The sequence below is a fragment of the Lepidochelys olivacea genome, assembly GCF_965140295.1.
Source record: "Lepidochelys olivacea isolate rLepOli2 genome assembly, chromosome: 8".
In the NCBI taxonomy this organism is placed as follows: Eukaryota; Metazoa; Chordata; order Testudines; family Cheloniidae; genus Lepidochelys; species Lepidochelys olivacea.
In genome coordinates this window covers 103704898-103726905 of record NC_140418.1, presented here as the reverse complement: position 1 = coordinate 103726905, position 22008 = coordinate 103704898, and the positions used below count along the sequence as shown (strand labels likewise).

Sequence of the window (22008 nt, the reverse complement as noted above, 5' to 3'; positions counted from 1 at the left end):
CGGGGGGACAGCTACTCAGCGGCATGCAGGAGGTGCTAGGAGGGAAGGGAGGAGGGGGGGACGGGGCATTCTCGGGGGAGGGGGTGGAAAGAGGCAGGGAAGAGGAGGGGCAAGGGTGGAGGGGGGTCTGCAAAAAATATTTTAAAACCAAAATGGGGGTCCTCAGGTTGCTAAAGTTTGAGAACAGCTGAACTAGGTCATGCTGCTTCCCGAGACATTAACGGTTTCGCTATGGGAAAAGGAGAAGCGAAGGGTAGGTCCCCTGTCTCTGTGTTGCTCCTGGCCCTTAAAGCAAACAATATTAATAAGACAATCAGCCTCAGACAGACAGGCATAAGCAGGGGGCAGCATAATTAGTCAAAAGCCATCACACGTCAGAGAACCAGCGCGGCCGACTGGGAGGGATGAAAGGGACGCAGTGGGAAGCAAGAGCCACATTTTCCTGACTGCAGCCCAGCTGCCCTGTGCTACGGCTGTTGCTGTTATTGTTTGAAATGCAATTGCACACGTGTGTGTACGTGCGTGTGAGTGTTAAGCACAGAGCCTTCTCTGCAACTGGAGGTCAACCCTGGCTTGGAGATATTTCATTCAGGGGTGGATTCAGCAAGGAAACTAGCTAGCTACAGAAATCATTCAAGGAATCTAAGATCAAAACAGCTCTGCAAGTGACTCGATTGCTGGGGGTTGCTCGCCAGGGCCAGTTAATTTCCTGTGCCTTCTACGGTGCAAGCTCATCTGTGTTTTGTGGATCACTGTCCCTGCTTAGCAGATGAGGATCATCCCAGGTCACGTACAGAAGAGGCTGATCATTAGCATCAGGTACGACCGTTGGCGTACCCTGTGCACTTCCAGGATGTGTTTAGCTATAGGAAACTGCTGGGTGCTCAGACCTGCCACCTCTGGTTACATTCAAATTTGGCCTAAGCAGATGCATTCCCGTTAGAGAGAAAGGATGGTCCGGTGGCTAGGCCCCTAGAACAGTGGTTCTCAACTAGGGGTCTGCAGAGTCTTCGCGGGGGTACAACAACTCATCTAGATATTGCCCTAGTTCTTCAACAGGCTCCATCAAAAGCACCTGCGAAGTCAGTAGAAACTAAAATTTCCTACGGACAATGACTTGTTTATACTGCTTTGTATACTACACACTGAAATGTAAGTACAATATTTATATTCCAATCAATTTATTTTACAATTATATAGTAAAAAGCAGAGAGTAAGCAATATTTCAGTAACCGTGTGCTGAGACACTTTTGTAGTTTTAGGTCTGATTTTGTAAGCAAATAGTTTTAAGTGAGGTGAAACTTGGGGTACGCATGATAAACCAGACTTCGGAAAGGGGTACACTATTCTGGAAAGATTGAGAGCCACTGATCTAGAAGATCCACATTGAAGTCTCTCCCTGCGGGACCCTGGGTCAGTTACTTTGCCTCCGTGCGTCATTTCCCCATCCGGACAATGGGGGTAACCACGCTGCTCTGCCTCACTGGGGGGTTGTGAGGCTCAACCCAATCAAGGTCAGGACACACGCATATGCTGCGATAACGGAGGCGCCTTAATCAGATTGATTTCAGTCTATGGACCATGCCACTTACACCAGCTCTGAACTCGGCAACGCTGGTTTTAAACCTTCTGTTGGGCTTAATCCCTGCATTTATACAGTGAGGCTAATAACAATGGACTTTTGTATTTGTGTCACAATAGCACCTCGAGGCTCCATGGCACTTGGTGCTGTACATAGTGAGAGACGAGCCCTTCCCTGGAGGACTTACAATGTAAATAGCCCAGACAGACAAAGCGGGGAGGGAGAAGACGGAGCGCTGTACCCATTGTACAGACAGGAACCTGAACCACTGAGAGATGAAGTGACTGTGTACGGGGAGACTTTGGCAAACCAGTGAAGTGCCTAAAACCACTATGGCTTATTGCTAAAAGCAGCCAAGTCAGCAGGCTGTAAATTAGCCAGGTCAGCAGGCTTAGCTTAACCAAGGCAGGAGTTGCTGATACATGCATCTTAGAAGAGCAGGATGTTCTGGGGAGGGGTGGAAGCGGAACCCAGATCTCTGGAGTCTCAGTCCACTGCCGTATGCAGAAGCCGACACTTCCTCATCTCAGCCACTGGTATCCGTCACTAGCCCCCAGAGACTCAGGCAGGGCTGGGAGGCAGAGGTGTGGTGGAGTGCCTGTGACAGACCTGGGGCTGCTCTGGGACCACCTGTGAATGCTGCACGTGACCGGGTTATCGGGATGTTTGCTGGCTGGCTACAGGGCTGCTGGGAAACGGGAAGGCAAACCGGTGACGAGAAAGACAGCCCTCAATGCGCACTGAGGGGGTTGTGACAAGGACCCGGACCCGCTGGCTGCTTCTGGTGCACAGTGAGGTACCAGGCCAGGCAGGCAGCCTGCCTTAGCCCTGCCCCGCTCACTGGGAGCCACCCAAGGTAAGTCCATGCCCCAACCCCCTGCCCCAGCCCTGAGCCCACACCTGAACCCCAAGGCCCTCATCCCCGAACCCACCCCAGAGCCCAGACCCCCCCTGCACTGCAACCCCCTGCCCCGAGCTCCTTCCCACACGCTGAACCCTTCACCCCCTCCTGCACCCCAACCCCCTGCCCCCTCCCGCATTCCTCGGTCCCACCCCCAGCCTGGAGCCCCCTCCTGCACTCCAAACCCCTCATCCCCAGCCCCACCACACAGCCCGCACCCCCAGCCAGAGCCCTCACCCCAACTCCCTGCTGCAGCTTGGAGGCCCCTCCCACACCCTGAACCCCTCATTTCTGTCCCCATCCTGGAGCCCACATGCCCAGTTATAGCCCTCACCCCCTCCCGCACCCCAACCCAGTGAAAGTGAGGGAGGGTGGAGGAATGTGATGAGCGGGGGCGGGGCCTCAGGGCAGGGGCGGGGCCTCGGGGCAGGGGCGGGGCTAAGATGTTAGGTTTTGTGCGACTAGAAAGGTGGCAACCCTGTGCCCTGAGGATGCAGAGGCTGGGGTGTCGAGCGAAGGAGCTGCAGTGAAATGAGCATGCTCAGAGTAAGAGGTCCCTTCGCCCACCCCAGTAGGAGAGCAAAGATGGCTGGCAGTGTCAAACCGATGGATGGACATCCATCGTTCATAGGGGAACCCAGTTATTTCATTTGCCATTGAGCGCTGTGGGAGGCCAGCAGAGTTGTAGCGGAGAGGCCAGCGTTATCTGCTGAGGCTCCAGGGTTAATGGGCAAGAAGCCCCCTGCCTGGCCTGGCCTTGCATCCCCAAGCCCCCTGCTGTCAGACCGATCTAGATCCCGCTGAAACCTGGCCCCGGCTCCCCCGGTTCCACTCCTCAAACCGATCACAAGTGTGATCCAAACAGAAGGGCCGAAGGGATGGGTGGGAGAAAAGGTAGCGGGCTGCAGGGTGAATACACCAGGCTCATGGTAATTTAAGGGAGATGCCTCCAGAATTCACAGCCCGGGCTGCACAGTGGCAGAAGGCAACGTGAGCAAAGCCAGGTGGGAGGAGGCTACGTGGCTTGGTATTTAACTGCCTCATCTTTTACCCACCTGCACCTCTCCACGGTACTGGGATCAGGCCAACTCAGGCCACAAAATGCAGGGCAGTGCTTTGGGAGATCTCTGCCCAGAGGCAGGGCTGCTTGGGGGGGGCCGGCTGATGTGCCGTGTCCTCTCCCAGAAGGTCAGGAGGAGGAGCCACTGCAGCAGACCAGATGGCATTTCAACACCTCGTGCGCTTACGAGATGCAGGAACTAAACTCCAAGGAAATCCGCCTTAGCAGCCTCCCTCAGAGGGCGCCACAAAGTCGGCTTGCAACATCACCGGTGCTGAGCACTGCGAAGTGCTGTATTCCCCTCCACACCTACGTCCCTGACTCTTCCAGGGACGCTCGCTGCTCAGCCCCGATCCTCACCCCTGTGCCCGTCCCCGGTGCCTGGCTCTGATCCTCACCCCCGCGCCGCGCCCATCCCCGGTGCCTGGCCCCGATCCTCACCCCCGCGCCGCGCCCGTCCCCGGTGCCTGGCCCCGATCCTCACCCCCGCGCCGCGCCCGTCCCCGGTGCCTGGCCCCGATCCTCACCCCCGCGCCGCGCCCGTCCCCGGTGCCTGGCCCCGATCCTCACCCCCATCCCCTGCGCCCGTCCCCGGTGCCTGGCCCCGATCCTCACCCTGCGCCCGTCCCCGGTGCCTGGCCCCGATCCTCACCCTGCGCCCGTCCCCGGTGCCTGGCCCCGATCCTCACCCTGCGCCCGTCCCCAGTGCCTGGCCCCGATCCTCACCCCCATCCCTTGCGCCCGTCCCCGGTGCCTGGCCCCGATCCTCACCCCATCCCTTGCGCCCGTCCCCGGTGCCTGGCCCCGATCCTCACCCCCCGCTCCACACCTACCCCCGATCCTCACCCCCTCTCCACGCCCACCCCCCCGGTGCCCGGCCCCGATCCTCACCCCACATCCGTCCCTAGTGCCTGGTGTCACTGCTGCTCCCACCCTTCCCCTGGAGGAGGAAAACACAGGACTGTTGCACAGGAATTCAATAAAAGTGCCAAGCCCTAGAGCGTGGTGAGGGTTGAACAGAGGGAATGAACAGAACAAGGCAATTATCAAGTGATCGGGTCCAGTCTCAGTTTTTGGTAGTCAGGTTTAGGACACCTGGAGCATGGGGTTGCACCCCTGATCATCTTGGCCAACAGCCATTGATAGACCTATCCTCCATGAACTTATCTAGTTCTTTTTTGAACCCAGTTATACTTTTGGCCTTCACAACATCTCCTGGCAAGGAGTTCCACAGGTTGACTGTGAGCTGTGTGTAGTACTTCCTTTTGTTTTAAACCTGCTGTCTAGTAATTTCATTGGGTGACCCCTTAGTTCTTGTGCCACGTGAAGGGGTAAAAAACACTTCCCTATTCATGGTCTTGACACCAGTCATGATTTTATAGACCTCTGTCATATTCTCCCCTCCTTGGGTCATATCTTTTCCAAGTTGAATATTTCCCTTTTGAAGTACCGGAGCTGGCGAGGGCGGTCGAAACGAGCAACAACTTGCAGGGCCCTTTGGAGCAAGGGGATCGGCTCTCGAGGATAGTGCCACAAACCAAGCACCAACCCCGTGATGATGCTGGTTCCTTTCCTTTCTGGAGACGCCGCAGCTCCTACACCAGCATGGTGCTCTGGGCAGCGGTTACCGTGTTCCTGGCAATATCGGAACAGCAACCTGCTTAAACCGCGCAGACGAGTTTGCTTAACCTCTGCCCTCTTTTTTCCACGGAGCAACCTCCTCTGAATGCTGCGTTTGTGCTTAGATCAGTAGGCTATAGCCGCCCACAGCACATGGTGGGTTATACACAAACGCCTCTTGCCATAGCTTAGCGACTAGGATGTATGTCCCGGGTTCCCAGCCTCAGGGTCAAGCACAGGAATCAAGGGTGCTGTCTACCCTGCCCGTCCCACGTTATAAAAAGGAAGGGGAGTCCAGGCTAGATGGGAGGAGAATCCCCCCGGTGTGGAAAAGACAGAGAACCACCAGTACATGGAGACAACTGTTCCCAGTTAATGCACACAAATGGGGGAACAGGGTTCAGTCCTCAGCTGGACTCCACTGATCGGCAGACAATGTGGCCTCACACCAGTTGAGGAGCGGAGCCTAGAAGTCAGCATTTTCCAGGTCAAAATACCCTCAGCAGATGACTATCACTTCACCTCTCTGCCCCGGCTGTCCTGTCCATTTAGACAATCAGCAATCCATGCCCCAAAGAGCTTGCAATGTGTTTGTCCAACGGGGGCCCCGACGGTCCTACAGTAATACAAATAAACAACGACAGACAAAGAAGGATCTTCCCACGGTTTTAGATTAACCTCTCTCCAGGCCAACGCTCACATTAGACTGGACCCAAGTTTGTCTCGCAGGGGGCAGAGTAACACACCCGCCTACAAAAAATGAGCCAGGTTTTAAATGTAGGCAGACCTGTTGGGAAGATTTGATTTTCAGGCAGAACTAAGTTCTGTCAGTTCGAAGCAATTCATCAGGGTTCACATCAACTCGAGGCACATAAAATCTATGCATTATTTCTAAGACATCATGGATACGTTTTTAGCATGGCGGTCTGTTTTATATATACTTCCCCATGCAATTATAAACACAACAGGCCCATGTATGCATGGTCCACTCTGGGCAAATACATACTATATGTGCAATGGTCACCTTGAGGGCACTTGCTCAGGGGAGAAGTGGAGGTGGGGGGCTATTACAGCTGTTCCCCACCTGACCCCCTGCCCTAATGTACACAGCTGCCTTTCACCACCCGAGCACTTTACGAACACACAACAGTAGTAAGCACAACTTATGGATGCTGCAACATCTTTAGTCTGTCTCCAGTCAGACATGAGCTTTGTTAAATAAAGACCCCTCTTACACAACCTATTTCAGGTCCTACTCCAGCCTTCTGGGGGAACCAAGGGGCAACACTGATCCTTGGCTGGGTGTTCGGCAGAGCAAACTGTACTGACATACTGCACAACCGTTGATGGCAAACGAAAGAGCTTCCTGAAAAACTGGGATAAGAAGTCTCGAGGCACAGAAAGTCATTCGCAAAAGGTACGTGCGGACGTTCCGGGCTAGCTTCTGATCTCATTCACCCTGCGATAAATCCAGAGTGACCCCCATGTAGCTGTACAGAGATCAAAAGCTGGGTCTGAGTTTTTCAATGAGCTCACTCTGCCCTGGAGCTGCGGGGGGAAGAGACGGACGGATGGTAAATTTCCAGTGCAAGGAGACAAACCTGGGTTCCTCCCTTTGCCACCACCACAGCCTGAAGGGCTTCAGCCCTGCAGGACCACCTCAGCTGAGAGGCGTCCGGTCTCACAGGCCCAGCAGTCCCTTCGCTTTTCAGCAAGGTGGCCAGTTGTGGATGGCAACAGCTCTGAGCCGCTGCCAACCAGAGTCAAATGTGAAGCTGGTGTCACTGACGAAATACTTCCTCTGGCAATTCCACTCCATGGGACCAGCTGGCCCCCTAAGTACATGCAGCATAAAGAATTTATTGCAAACATGCATCCCACTGGCCAGTGTTACAGGGCCCTTCTGTGTGCCCAATCCACAGACAACACGATTCTGTTACAGCCCCAGCTACAGATCTTTAGCTCAAGCTGCAGCAGCTTATGCTTTTAGCTCTGCAGATCCCTGGTTTGATCCCCGGTGCATCAGCCGTGTCACTCGCACACATGTTGTCAAGCAAAGCGTTTTAGGGAAAATGCGGCTCTCCTTGACTTACCATCCCCGACCGGAATTGGAGCACTGAAAGCAAAGCATTTTCCTGTTCATTAGCCACGCCAACAGTGGCTGCAGGAAAAACAAAGGACCTCGGACCTCGGGTCGTGGCAGGTGAATTCACATTCAGGATGGGTTTTCACAGTGCATGAGGGAAACAAACACTGTTTAAAATTCTGCGTGTCCAACCCATTTTCTCCTCTCCCTTTCCCCAGTTGAAGGTCAGCGGCCCTCATTACCAAGCACCCTCTGATAAACTGTCATGCAGCGAAGAAAGTTCTCTGGTTTGTCCAGCCAGGAGCGAGAAATCCCAATTACACCTAATGAAGTGAAACTCGGCCAACGGCCAACAGCAAGGACAAAGGAAGCTTCGGTGGATGGAAATAGCCCCAGCACTGTTTGTAATAACCTCACAGCTCTTGGCATAGGTCTGCAGCTACCGCACCAAGATTTTCCCAGCTGCTTGATCTCAAGCTGTGATTCTCAACCAGGGGCCCGGGGCCTCGAGCAGGTTTCGGGGGGGGGGGGGGCATCCAAGCATGGTCGGCATCAGATACACTGGGGCCCAGGGCAGAAAGCTGAAGTCCCACCGCATGGGGCTGAAGCCCAGGTCTCTGAGTCCCGCCACCCGGAGCTGACGCCTGAGCAATGTAGCTTCACGGGAGCCCCTGTGGCGTGGGGCCCCAGGCCATTGCCCTGCTTGCTACCCCCTAACGCCAGCCCTGGCTTGTATATGCACAAAACCAGTTATTGTGGCACAGGTGGGTCGTGGAGTTTTTATAGCATGGGCGAGTGGGGGTGGGGGGCTCAGAAAGGAAAAGACTCTAAAGGGCTCCCTCTAGTAGACATAGGCAGCAGGCTCTTCTCAATGCCACTAGCAGGAGACACTCAAATGTAGCCAGTGTTACATGCTCATTTCCACCATGTAAATTCCAGCCCCAGTCAATGCCCATCCTAAAGCTCAAGTAGAAATGAAATCAGTCTGTCTTAAATAGGAGGAGCTGATTACAGAAAAACTAACATAAAATCAGACACAAAGAGGCACCCCCTCACAACTTGAGTTCCAACTTTGCCTCCCTTGTTTACCAGTGAGCACACCCGGCCTGGAACTCAGTACTGCACCCACAGACATCTAGTGGCTGAATAATTTCCTGCAACTTAAATATACCATTGACAGAAATACAGCCACCATGTGGCTATGGACTATAAGTAAGGCTGCGAGTCTGTCACAGAGGTCACAGAAGTCGCCGATTCTGTGACTTTCCATGACCCTCTGTGACTTCTGCAGTGGCCGGTGCTGGCTCAGGGACTGCCCGAGCTGGGCAGCCCGTGGGTCAACAGCAGCAGTTTGAGTGTGCGAGAGGGGGCTCAGGGCTAGGGGCAGGGAGTTGGGGGACACGTTTACCTCAGGGTGGAGGGCTCCCCAGCTCCCATTGGCATGGCCCACAGGCCCTGCCCCCGCAGCTCCCATTGGCTGCGATTCCTAGCCAATGGGAGCTGTGCAGCCGGCGCTTGTGGCGGGAGCAGTGCGAGGAGCCCCCTAGCTCCTCCTTTGCCTAGGAGCTGCAGGGACACATGGAGCCAGGTAGGGACCCTGCCAGCCCCGCCAACCCTCCCACCCCCAGCACTAGCAGGAGTCCCAGGCCACCTCCCCCAGCCCATGCAGCACCCTTGGACCACCCCTACCACCCAAAATTTAGTCAGGGTGTGATGCATGACCAGAAAGGTTAAAGCATCCTGCAGGATAAATGACTCATATTCAACCCTTAAAAACATATTGGTAGATAATGTTTGTGGTTTTGTGTGTTTACATATGTATTGGTAGAGGTCAATAATGTAATCAAACAGTCCCTGTCTATGCTGTATTCTGTTAATTCAGAGATCAAAAGGACATCTTAACATTTAAATGAACTGTAAACATAGGATATCACTGCATTCATTTCTCTTTGAAATGTACAGCAAATCAGCTGCGAATGATGGAAAAGCAGGCAATTGCCTTATGTTAATCTGTGTGGATAATTACCAGCGATGCTTAGGAAATGGTCCACTTCCAAGTCCCCATGAGGCTTATTGTTTGCCTAAGGGCTCCAAGCTGTCACAAGAGACCTGAAACTGTATAAAAGACTCTTGGGTCCTGAGCCTGTCATCTCAGACCTGCTTGATGCTTCATGCAGGGGAAGCCTAAGCCCTAAGGACTGAGATCCCAGTCCTGACTGGACCACCTTGAATACAAACAATGGACTATAACCTATGAACTATTTCTGAAAGAACTCTTTGTGTCTACAAAGCTCTCCATCTCTGCTATGAATCTGAATCTCAAGAATTGTACGTATGTCTGTATGTATACTGATCTTTTAACCAATACGGTCTCTCTTTTCCTTTAAAATAAATTTTAGTTTAGTTAATAAGAATTGGCTGTAAGCATGTATTTGGATAAGATCTGAAATATTCATTAAGCTGGGAGGTAAAGTGTCCGATCCTTTGGGATGGGTAGAACTTTCTTACATAATGAATAAGATTTTCACTAATCCTCATCATATTTGACATGTGTACCTGGATGGAGGCCTGAGGCTGGATCACTTTAAGGAAACCGTGTTGTTTGGACTTTTGAGTAACCAGTGAGGTAATAAGGAAGCTGTTTTATGCTGGCTTGGTAAATCGAAGTACTGGAATATCCACCAGTTTGGGGGATTGTCTGCCCTATTCTTTGCAGTTCATCCTAATTGAGTGACCTCAGTTGGCCCCCCCGGGACCCCAGTCACATGGGAGTATATAGTAAAAGTCATGGACCATGAATTTTTGTTTACTGCCCGTGACCTGTCCATGACTTTTACTAATAATACCCGTGACTAAAATGTAGCCTTAACTATGAGCCTTTCATGTCTAGAGACCTAGGTTCAAACTTGGATCAAGTCACTAGGGAGAACTGGCGATGGGTAGAACTGGTCAAACGCCACAAGCGTTCTCACTGTGAGTATTTGTGGTGAACGGCATCCCTGCCCCTTTGGATTGATCCTTCCCCAGAAGATGAAAACCGCCCAGCCCAGCTCAAAGATGGAAGAGGCACAAGGAGCTCTTCACCTGTGATCCTCAAGGTGAGGCTCATTGACTGAAGTTCAGCAAGGCATTTCAGAGGACCGTGACCTGCTTGTGGACAGGGCAGACAGCGTTCACTAAATAAACCCGTCCTTCAGATGACAGACTGCGGAGCAGAGCGGGGCATAACGAAGGCAGGCATGGCACAGACAACTCTGCACAGCTCTGCGCTGGCCCAGGACACGCCTTGTGATTCCATACTGCCCTTTCCATAGGAAAGGCAGCCCACTGTACAACACCGTACAAGGCAGAGACACCCCTCCTCTGGATCTAGAGTCGCATGCAGGCTAGCTCAGCGCTCTGCTTGCTTTACCTAGATCTCTGCCAAGGGTGACTGGCACGGCAGCATGGTCAAAATACCAGGCATGGTAGGGGGAGACGAAACAGGAGAGCCACTAGACACCCTCCCCTCTGAACAGCCAGATGGAAGGGGGCAGATCCCACACCAGGATGGAGCTGGCCACAGAAAATCCTGGTGCAGGTCCTGACACTGCCCACTTGCCAAGGACAGAGAGTTGCAATGTCATAATGGCTGCCTCTTGATGCAATGTCCCAACGCACGCGTTATAATGATGCAACATCAGGAGGACACTCTGCATGCCTCAGATCAGGCATCTGAGGACAAGCCCTAGCCCTTCCCCACTTCACAGGGGTGTTGCGAGGATGAATATGGTAAGGATCATGAGATGCTCATGAGAGAGAGGACTTTCATCCTCTGACAGGCCTGTCAACCCAGCGCGCTGTCGTCACCTTTTAAGGAGTCTCGGTATTTGTAACCGTTGCTGGCTGTTTTCCAGAGAAACTCAACCCAGATGTGTATTTGGAAACCTTACAGGAGGCTAGTAGAACTGTATTCTTCGGGGAGTGGGTAGAAATCCCATGGAAACAGGCTGCAAAGCCCTGATTGATGGCAACCTGTCAAAAGTTAATTTAGGGCAATTCCCTCTGCAGCCACTTCCAGGTCCAGCTGAGTCTTTGGGTTAACAGCGATAGCTTTAAAAAAAAAGAGTGAGCGGCCAGCTATACGAACACGGTTCCCTGTGTCGGCGTGCAAACCGGGCTTGATCCGCCACTGCCCTGCCCTGCGTGTGGTTGCTTACATGGATGCAAAGTAGGTGCAAAATGCTGCCATGCTGTTTCAGGAGTGGCTTTACTCGCTTGGCACCGGGGTAAATGGCTGCAAGGAGGCAAGGCACAGCTGAATTTGGCCATTTATTCACCTGCAAACGTTCACTCCTGCAGAGCCCAGCCGGCTACGGCAGAGCGAGCTGGATTCTGTGCTGTGCCCAGGGCATCGCCAACAGAACGGCCGGCTCGGTTTCTATCACAGAAGCGTCACTGCTGCTGAGGCAAGCCAGCTGGGCTTGCCAATCCCAAGGAGTTCGCAGCCTTAATAGTCAGGACTAGAAAAATCTAATAAGGACACCCCTTCATGTCACTCCTCAGAGGCTAATCCTCCTTTAAATCCATCACGTTCTCTGTGGGCCTCTCAGGCGCGGCATGATCCTGCAACGCCATATGGGGCATTGCTACCACCCTTTGCTCCCAGCCACCCCCGCGACTTCGCACTGCTGAGCTGTGCCCTCTCAACGCGGGGCTCGCTCATCGAGTTCAGGGAGATGGCAAGGAAGAAAGGAAACCGACATTCAAATCAGCAAAACGGCATAATGCTCCAGCCCGCTTCAGATCTACACAAGCCCTTTTGCTAACCTGGCTCGAAATCCCCGCACGAGACACAAGCCAGGCAGACAGACGCGAGAGGATTGGAGATACTAAGCCGGTCCTTGAGAGAGTTCGGCCACGGGTAGGTCACGCTGTGTCGAGCTGAGTAAACCCCAGCAGAGGTCCCAGCCAGGAAGCGAACAGACCTTATGCCCAGAGAGAGATTTCTCCTTTATCACGGCCTGGCGGAGAGGAGAACGAACCAGGCTGGTTCTTTTGGCTCGGGTGCATTATGTAACTACACACGGGTTGCGATCAAGCAGAGGTTTTGGCTCACCCCCATCCGAGCTATACTCAGTGTTTTTTAAAGATTAAGTCAGCGGGGGGGAGAGGCTGCGTGTGCTTGGCCTCTCTGACAGACAGGGTCTCTTTAGTCAGGTGCCTAAATATGGAGGTAAGTGCCTCAGTTTAAGCCCCTAAATTTGACGATGTTGGCCTTAGCAACCGATTTCTAATCTGAGGTGCAATAGCCCCAGGGGACCACAACTGAGCTCAGGGCCCCATTGTGCTGGGTGCTGTGCAAAGACAGCGGGAGAGTCCCTACTCCAAAGGGCTTATGTAACCCATGCCTGCCTGGTGTGCTGCTCTGCCCCCCTTTAGAGAGTCTAGGGGCCTTTGAGCTCAGCCAGTAGAGACTCACACGCTATGCTTCAGAAGTCTCAGGTTCGATCCCGCCCGCCGATGACCAGGGTCGGCTGGCGTTACGCTTATAGTCATAGACAAGGCAGACCACGGGTGGATTGTTATTCCCCACTTTGCAGATGGGAAACTGAGGCACAGAGAGGCTCGATGACATGGCCAAGTTCACAAACGGAGTCTGTGGCAGAGCAGGGAATTGAACCCAGGTGTCCTGAGTCCCAGTTTGGTGCCTTAACCGAGTGGTTCTCAACCGGAGGTTCGCACATCCCTGGGTCCGCAGGGGTCTTCCAGGGGGTACAACAACTGATGCAGACATTTTCCTAGTTTTACAACAGGCTACATAGAAAGCACCAGCAAAGTCAGAACAAACTAAAATTTCATACAGACACTGACTATTTATACTGTTCTATATCCCACACACTGAAAAGTAAGTACAATACTTATATTCCAATTGATTTATTGCATAATTATATTGTAAAAGTGAGAAAGTCAGCAATTGTTCAGGAACCGTGGGCAGGGACACATTTGTATTTTTGTGTCCGATCTTGCAAGCAAGCCGTTTTTAAGTGAGGTGAAACGTGGGGGTAAGCAAGACAAATCAGGCTCCCGAAAGGGGTGCAGTCGTCTGGAAAGGTTGAAAGCCACTGCCTTAACCCCTCCTCCCTCCAACAAAAACAGTTGCATAATCTGAAAGTCAGAGAGACGTGATGTTAGCCAGAGATTTCATGGCTGGAACCATTGCACCAGTGAGACCCTGCAACCTAAACAGATTTATAAAACTGCTTGGCTTTGCGGGGGAAAAATCCCAGCCAGACTGACACCCTGATCTGCCAGCAACACGGGTTTACACAGCCTTCCACTTCATCCCTTCCCAGCCAAATGGGGTTTCTTTAACACAATCACACACGTAGCAATGATCAAGCTGCAGTAACAACAACAAACCTAATTTTCTTCCCCCACAGACTGAGTTCTTCTCTCAGGCTATCGAACTGCATTGACTTCTCCAGAGCGATTCCCGACTTATCCCGGCCCAAGGGTGGGCGGAATCAGGCCCTACTATACTTTGGGCATCCTCATTCAAATACAACACAGATAAGGACTCTGCTAATGCAGAAACCGGACCCAAGAACATTCCACCTGAGACTCCACCCATGTCATGCAACAAACAGCAGCATCGGACTCGGTTTGCAATCTCTACAAATATTTATACATTTGCAACTCACCAAGCACCCTGGCTAGAAACGTGCTCCTGTTTTTAAGTGACTCCATGAAAAGAGAAGGGGTTTGCTGCAGTTTTCTTTGACCTTACGGTCAGGATTTATGGGTTCTCCATAGACCAAGAGCAGCCATGTATTTCCAAGTGTAGCAGGGTGGTCACCTGCTCCTGCCCTGAAGGGCTTAAAACAGCCCTGGGAGAGGGCTGGGGCAGGGGAAAAGCTGGGCTGATTGGCGGAGCAGCCGCAGCTGGGGCCATGCCCCAACCAGACCCAGCTGGCCCTATAAAGGCGGAGGGAGAAGTGCCTGGCTGCTGGGGAGTGTACCATAGTACCTGGAGTGGAGCAGGGTTGGAGGAAGGCCTGGGGAGCTCCAGCCTGGAAACCCCCCAGGCTGCAGGCCTAGAAGAAGGCCAAATAGGTACTGGGGTTGCAGTGGGAAGCCAAAGGTAGGCAAAGGCAGCAGGTCCAAACCCCTCTTGCCTACGATGAGTGGCGTTTACACTGCAGTGGGCCCCAGGGAATGGGGCCTAGTTGATGACTGGCAGTGGCCATAGACTGAGGTGAGGTGGGGATTCCCCAGGGAGGGGAGACCCAGATCTTTGGGGGTACTGCCAGGGAGCAGCACCCTGGGTAAAAGGGGCACTGGGGTCTAGGAGGGACTTGGGGCCCAGCGGCAAATGGGACCGTGGCCTGCAGAGGGTGCTCTGGGGGCTGGAATACTAATTCCCTGGACAACCAGCAGGAGGCACTGCAGGGGTGAGTCCCAGACCAAGTCAGAATAAGTTTCAATTATCAACTGAATAGCAACTGACCAAGAAAGAACGAATATAAAGCCTTCCACTGAGAGCACAGTGTGTACCCCTCCCTCTATAACAATCTGCATGGAGCTGATTCAGATTTAAAGTTGCAAGACACAGGAAACTAAAGCAGGGCAGATACACAACTAATTACACCAGAAATGAGTTTGGAAGTCACTTTGGGAGGGGGGAAAGAAAACAGTAAGTGACAGCGAGGACTCTAAGCTAGGGAGAAACATACCACCTTCCCTCTGCCGTCAGTGGGTCCTTGAAAGGAAATCCTACACCTCTCATAGGGGCATATCTGTTAAGACCATACAGCTCCTGATGTTCCTTTCTGTGGTCCCCCACAGCTGCAATAACAAGATGTTATCCAGCATTTTCCAGCTATAGATCTCAAAAGAGCTTTACCAAGGTGACAGCATTACACTGCATGCCCTATCCTACCCACTGACCAGTTGTCTTGCTGGGGGCTGGGCATTCAGCCTGTCTTTTGGCTCCCCAGGGTAGCATGCTATGGGGCTTTTTCTCCCCTACCTCCCTACCAGCTCTTGCACCCGATCGCCTGCAGAAGTGGAGGGGCGCTTAGCCCCGGGCTCGCTCGCAGTGCTGCCAGCTTCTGTTTGTCACTGGTACAAATTCGGACACGCTCCGCTGAGCTGTATGGTGCACGTAAATGATCCCATTCATTCAGCCTTTGATGCTCCAGCCAGCCTGGCTCAGAGGAGCGACGGGCTCGGTGCATACGTTGCAACATGCTCGGAACAAAACCGACCGCGTCCCCCCTCCCAGATCCGAGCCCCCCAAACTTTGAGCCGATCTGATCTCTGGGGCTGGCGTGCATCTCCACTGGGACACTGAGGGAGCTCTTGGGTCTGCCATCCCTCATGCCCCGGCAGAGGTAACCCCACTTCCCAGCGGAAAACTGCAGCCCAAGCATCCAGAGGGCCCTGGATGACTTAATTCCCCCGGTGTCAAGGAAGCCCCAGTCTCTTCTGCCGAGGATTGGGAGGCAGGACTACCTGGCAAATACCACAGAACCGGGGGTCCACAGCAGTGCTAGCCGTGCCGTCCTGCCCTAGCTTTGGTGGCTATTCAAAGTCACCTGTGATGCCAGCCAGTGGCCCAAAGCCAGCTTGCTCCATGAGCCAAACCTGCCAGAACCGGATCTCATGCAGGCCAGTGTAAATCAGGAGCCAGCAGAGTCCTACCCCGTGATCAGGATCGAGGCCTCTAACAGGTCCTGACTGTGAGACCCCAGGCACGCTTGCAGGACTCCGTGCCAATATCCAATCCCCCCCACCCCCCACCCCAGCACAGCAAACTCCCAGCCGGCTTGCGTCACGCCGACTTGCCCTTGAGTCTCTGCCGCTGGTTAGGAGCCGCATGCCCGGCTGGGCTCAAACATCCAGAGCCACATGTCCAGCCGGCCCCCGCTTTCTACATGCAAAGACGAGCTTGGAGGAGGTGTCTTGTAGGCATGTACCCCTCCCCTCTCTACCCTCCGGAGGTGTGCTTGACGGAGCAACCGCTTTGTGGGGGCATGGGCCAGTTTTGCCCCATAGAGCCCACGGGGTTTGAGGCCCAGCTGCCTGACCTCTCGCCACGTGGAGACCATGGGAGCTGTCTGAACGTAGCCCTGCCCCCAAAGAGGAAGGGGTGCGTGGGCAGGGGGTCCTCCCATTCCCTGGGAGATGGGCTCTCAGGGCGGCGCGGCTGACCTTAGCCCGGGGCCTCGAGAGTGGCTCCCCACAACATCCGCCCCTTGGTCTAAGGAGTTTTGAGAGGCCGCTACCCGGGGGGAGAGGAACACACTCATCAAACAGACGCTCCCCGCCCACCCCGCATCCCCAGCTGGTACTCACCCCACAGCTGGCTGGTGGGGGTGGGGGGCACAGGCCTGGGCCGAGCCTTGAGAGCGGTGGCCACAATCCTCACAGGGCCCAAGTACTCCACGTAGGTGCCCGGGAAGTCGCCCCGCTCCTTAGTGCGCTCGTTGAAGCCGTTCAGCCAGCCCTTGGGGCTCCTCTCGTCCCCCTCCTTGTAGTCGGCCATGCCCAGCAGTCCCGCCTTGCTGACAGTGACCAGGTCCCCGGGGCACAGCGCCAGGTCCTCCTCCCGGTCCTTCTTATACTCGTAGAGTGCCCGGTACTGCAGCCCATCCGACGAGGCCATGGCAGGAAGTTGGTGGCAAGGGGTCACTCGCACGCCAGGGGCTCTCCGCCAGTCCCAGCAGGCACTGGGAGGTGCTGAGAGAGCGCGATGGACTGGGATCAGAGGTGGGTGGTGGGGGGCAGAGAGAGAAGGTCAGTAGAGCTGCTCCCAGAACTTCTAACACTCCCCCTCGGCACCCCCAGAGTCGCAGCTCCGGCTGCCAGCCTCCCACTCCAGGAGCGCGGGGATCAGAGGCAGCCCCAAGGGGTCAAGAGCATGCTGCCATCAGGCCAGCCATCCGTAATAATCCCAGTGCCATCCGCTGTGAGTGCAGGGAGGAGATTGCAGTTACCTGTCTCTCCCCCAGCTCGGGTTTAATCTAACATTTCCCGCGACGCCCGTCAGCCCGGATGCCCTCTGTCTTCCCGGACGACGCTGCTTGGGATCCTGTCCTGTCAGCAATCGCCTGCTTGTTCCGTCCCTGTGGGAGAGAGAGAGCGCGAGCGTATTAATGCTTAAATCATCACCACCTCGATGCACCGACGGAGCCCAGCTTCCCACCCAAAACGCCACGCCGGGACCGAGGGAGTCACGGGCGTCTCGGCCAGGTCCCGCGTCCGCAGGGATCAGGCACCGCAGGCAAGAAAAGCGGGGCCGAGCGGCGGCAAAGGAGGAGAAACTGGGCACGGTGCCCTCTCTCCATAGGCCAGTCGTTAATACGCCTCTCCCTGCGCACAACGCTCCTCCAGAGGGCAGCCGGAGATCCGTGCCAGGAACTGGTTCAATACGCGGAGATGGGGAATTTTTTGAGGGAGCAGGGGTACATTTCAAAAATCGCTTCAGGGATATAACTGCCCGAGGAACACCAAACCCACGCAAAGTCAAAGCGACGTGATTCCACGCAGCATTCAGCGACGACCCAGGCATGTAGGAGAGAAGCCCGCTTGGCTCCTGTTTGTCAGCGCCCGTCAGTCATTCGCCTCCCCTTCACTCTGCTGCCCACCGCCACCAACGTCCACAGCTCTTAGGAGCAGAAAATAGCTAGCCACAGGGAGAGACAGCTGCTTCCCCCCACCTCGAACACACACACACACAGATCCGCTCCCTACCCTCGCCTGCCCATGCCACCGGCATGCCTCCACCAGCGCAGCCCGCGTCCGGCTGCAACAACTTAGCCGTGGTGCCGCAACTCCTAAGAAAGTGCATGCCTCTTACCACTCGGTGCCAGGCGTGTCCCGGCTCTGTCTGCCGCCTGCAGCTGCCCGGGGCTCCCTGCCAGCCGGGGAGAGCAGGGAAAGATGGGCTTAGGAAGCTGCCAAGTCTCTGCCCGCGCCCCCAGCCTCCCCTTTCTGGGGGGGGAAGAGATTCCGAGGCAAGGTCCTCCGTGCAGCGCTCACGCTCCCCCGGCCCCCCGCCCCCAGACCCCCTTATGATCCTGCACTGCCGCACAGTATTTATAGGGTGATGTCAGTAGACACACCTCCTCGCTGGCTGTGATATATAGGTCTCCTTGCTGCTGCGGCAGAAGGGAGCCAGGCGTGGGGAGGGAGCCTGGGAAGGAGAGAGTGAATAAGCCGCAAGCAGAGAGAGAGTAAAAGTGAAGAGGATGTGAAAAGCAAGCGGGAACGGCATGGCTCGGGGTTTGAGGAGGAGCGTTGGGCCCAGTTGGAGGGTAAAAATAGACAAGGCCGAGGGAGGGGAGGGAAAGATGCATTGAAGGGAGAGGGAGCAGCAAATTCAAATAGCGGGAGGGATGGGAAAGGAGGAGAGAAAACTGACCCTGGGGTGGGCGGGGAGATGAAGCGAAAGGAGCTGATCCAGAGAGAAAGGTCAGGCCCAGGTAGATGAGGCAGGGGAGGGGATTAGCTGGGGATTACCCAAATCCTGTTAGACGAATTGCTTCACTGGGGCTGCTCTGGAATAGCCCTGGGAGCTAATCCCAGCTGGGCAATGCTGGGCCGGGCTGAGCTGCGGTGTCTCCCAGGGGACGGCTACTGCATGTCGGTGTATATTGTCCAAGGAGTTTTATTTTGTAAATCCTCTCCCCCCCCCCCCACATCCCCGACCCTTTCGGAGCCAGTTCCTGAAAAGAGGCAGGATCTGGTTGTCTCAGATGCCCGGTGGCAGCAACGCCATAAGGCCACTGGGCTCAGAAACAGAGCCAGAGGCGGGGGAACCAACACACAACAAGATGGTTGAGTTTAGCCAGGTTCCTTCGGGTCATGCTCGCATGGACCAATAGCTGGTGGGTTCTCGTGGTCACCATCTGAGGGTAGAAGTCACGGTGATCGGAGAGGTGTGGGCAGCCCATGGGCCCGAACTACAGTACGCCATGCAGGGAAAGCTCTGGGGGGGAGTCTGAAACCCTCCTTCAAACCTACCGAGAGGCTCCAACGGAGATCAGGACCCCATTGTGCCAGGCACTGTCCACAGACATGGTCAGGGGCAGTCCCCGCCCCTAGGGTGTGAACGGACAAGACAGACCAAGGGTGGCAGGGGAAACTGAGGCTTGCGGAGAGGACATGCCTCATGGGAGGGTTAGAGGCACAGCCACATGATAGATGTTAGTCAGGTGGCTCAGTGAACGACTGGAAGGTGCTCGGCTACCCTAGCAACGAGGACGGCATGAAAACCTATGCAGAATAGAACCCAGGCGTCCTGAGTTCCACTCAGCGCCCTGGCTGTTGGACCTTTCTCTGAGGAGTGTTATAACTAGGCAGACGAAGGGCTGGGACTTCTGCTAAACGCCAGTCGTTTTATTGCCCCTCACCCCCCAGATCACCCCCTCTTCCCCCACTGGTCACTTTGACCCACCTGACACCGTGGCTACATCTACACCACCGGTTAAGCTGTGACTCCGGCCCAGGGAGGCACACACCCGTGGGAGCTGTAACCGAGACTAGTAGGGATGCAGTGACAGAAGCCTGAGCAGGGCCTAGCCGTCCCGGTACAAACCCAGCTATGCACTTGGGTTGCCCACCCGGGCGTCTTCATTGCTATTGTTACCCGTGCTAGCTAGGTTAAAGCCAACGGTTGGTTAACTAAGGGACTGGTTCTTGACTGGGGCTCTGGGGGGCCGCGAGGAGGTTTCAGGGGGTCTGCCAAGGACCAGGTGGAACGCCACCTCCACCCCCTGACTCCCCTCAGCGGGGCCACGCAGCCTGCCTGGGTTGGCGGGAGAGGGGGGCGACCAAAAATTGCAGCACTGCAGCAGAGAGCTCTCCCCCTGCTATCAGAAAGGGTTGCCTCCCAGACCCTGACCCCACAAGCAGGCAGCAGCTAGCCAAGGAGACACGCCACTGCTCTGCCCTGCTACATCAGCACTTCAGGAAGCAGGGCCAAACGGAAGGCAGAAATCTGGGTGGGGGGGACGACACGTAACCCTATGCAGAGCAAAAGAGGGGAGTGCGGGAAACGCCCCGAGGCTCAGACGTCACTCACTTTGCTTCTTAAGCAACCGGTTTATAGCACGTGAAACAGGCAGGGGGAAACTGAGGCAGAGGTAAGCCCTCGTTCACCAGATACCTGGGTCGCACCCCCGTGCCGTGTGTTTATATCAAGGCCCTGATCGCAAAGTACTTAAACATGCTTAACTTTAAGCGCACACTTAAGTGCAATTGAAGTCAGTGGGATCTAAGCATGTTCTGGAACGTGTCCTTCAGGGCTTTGCCGAATTCATGCCCTAATGCCCACTGCCTATTGGACCCCGCAAACACAGGCAGGCATGCTGACGGTGCCAGTTTCAACGTTGCCAACCAGTAGCGAGGGTGGAGAGAGAGGTGGGGAGATTAGCACAGGCTGACCAGAGGCGAACGGTCAATACCGGAGTCATGAATAATTTAAAAGCACCAAGACCATGCCCCTCTGCTAAGTAACCCATACAAACAGGGGTGGCCAACATGGGCCTGAGGAGGAGCCAGAATTTAGCAATGTACATTGCCAAAGAGACACAGTAATACATCAGCAGCCCCCCGCAGCAGCTCCCCCCGCTTCCAGCGCCTCCCGCCCACCGGCAGCCCCACAGATCAGCACCTCCCCTCCCTCCCCGCACCTCCCGATCAGCTGATTCGTCCGCGTGCAGGAGGCTCTGGGGGAAGAGGGAGAGGGCGAGGGCACTGCAGGCTCTGGGGAGGGGGCAGGAAGGGGTGCAGTGGGGGCAGAGCCAGGGGTGGAGCAGTGAGCACCCCCGGCACATTGGAAAGTTGGCGCCTGTAACTCCAGCCCCGGAGTCGGTGCCTAGACAAGGAACCGCATGTTTACGTCTGAAGAGCCGCATGGGGCTCCGGGGCACAGGTCGGCCACCCTTGCATAAAAAGACAGAGGAACAAGTGCCGCCAACTGCTGCGATTTTATCCCGAGTCTCGTCATAGTGGAAGTTTTCGTAAAGCCCCAGCTCCTGGACTCAGGTGATTGAGAATCTCAGCTCTCGTCTTAAAAAGAGTTTCTCACCTTCTCTAGACCATGTGACTCCGAATGGCTCGAACACCAGAGACTCAAACATTTATTATTTTAAAACCAATTTCAAAGCCAATCCCATGATTTCAGGGGCCTGACTCACCATTTTCAACCACTTGAGGTTGGCAAAGTTGGACCGAACCCCCTTCACGTCTACGCTGGGTTGTATCTTTCCAGAGGCCTTGACCCCTGAGCCCTTTGGGGCAGGAAAAAGGTGTTGCACAGGGCGGAGGGAAGAAGCAGTGGTGTAGGTATAATTATCCATTGCTCCGGGCACCCCAGGTAACAGGGCCCAAATGCACATTGTCCTCTACCCCCCCGGTCTCTGGCCTTGTGCCTTTACTTCCTCCCCGGGTGGCAAACTGCGATTCTCCACCCTTCAACCCAATCCTGCAATAGTGCCCCCTGTGGATCAACCACGCTTCCCCAGCAGGTCCGGCTGGCCATGGGACGTGTAGATTCTTCCCTCCGGGAGCTGGGACCAGCGGTGAATCCAGTGACCCAAACCAGCGGTGAATCCAGTGACCCAAACTTAAAGCAAAGCAGGAGCACAGCATAGCGAGAAGAGGGCTTTTGAAACAACGCCCACCCGTCTACCTTGCCCTCCCTTGGCCCAGGCCCTAGGCTGGTCTCTACATGGTCTCTCCCAACACCTCTAAGAGTTACGTCTATGCCC

At 54.9% G+C, this 22008-nt stretch overlaps 1 protein-coding gene and 1 long non-coding RNA gene across 2 annotated transcripts in view; one reads left to right on the top strand and one right to left on the bottom strand.

Annotated features, from left to right (window-relative positions):
* The window catches only part of LOC311524969 (phosphatidylinositol 3-kinase regulatory subunit alpha-like), a gene marked incomplete at its 3' end in the record, with an annotated part of 182176 nt that extends 164383 nt beyond the window's left edge, over positions 1–17793 (bottom strand). The window contains exons 1-2 of the mRNA XM_084636640.1: positions 17753–17793; positions 16589–17358 (exon numbers count right to left, since the gene is read on the bottom strand). Of these exons, the coding sequence (XP_084492766.1) occupies positions 16589–16898 (310 nt within the window). The 5' untranslated portion in view covers positions 16899–17358; positions 17753–17793. The remainder of the gene's footprint in view (positions 1–16588; positions 17359–17752) is intronic.
* Positions 2012–7734, top strand: LOC311525083. Its single transcript, XR_014712676.1, has 3 exons — positions 2012–2438; positions 6413–6580; positions 7468–7734. It is a non-coding gene; the product is annotated as an uncharacterized lncRNA (long non-coding RNA).
* Positions 17794–22008: the final 4215 nt, after the last annotated feature.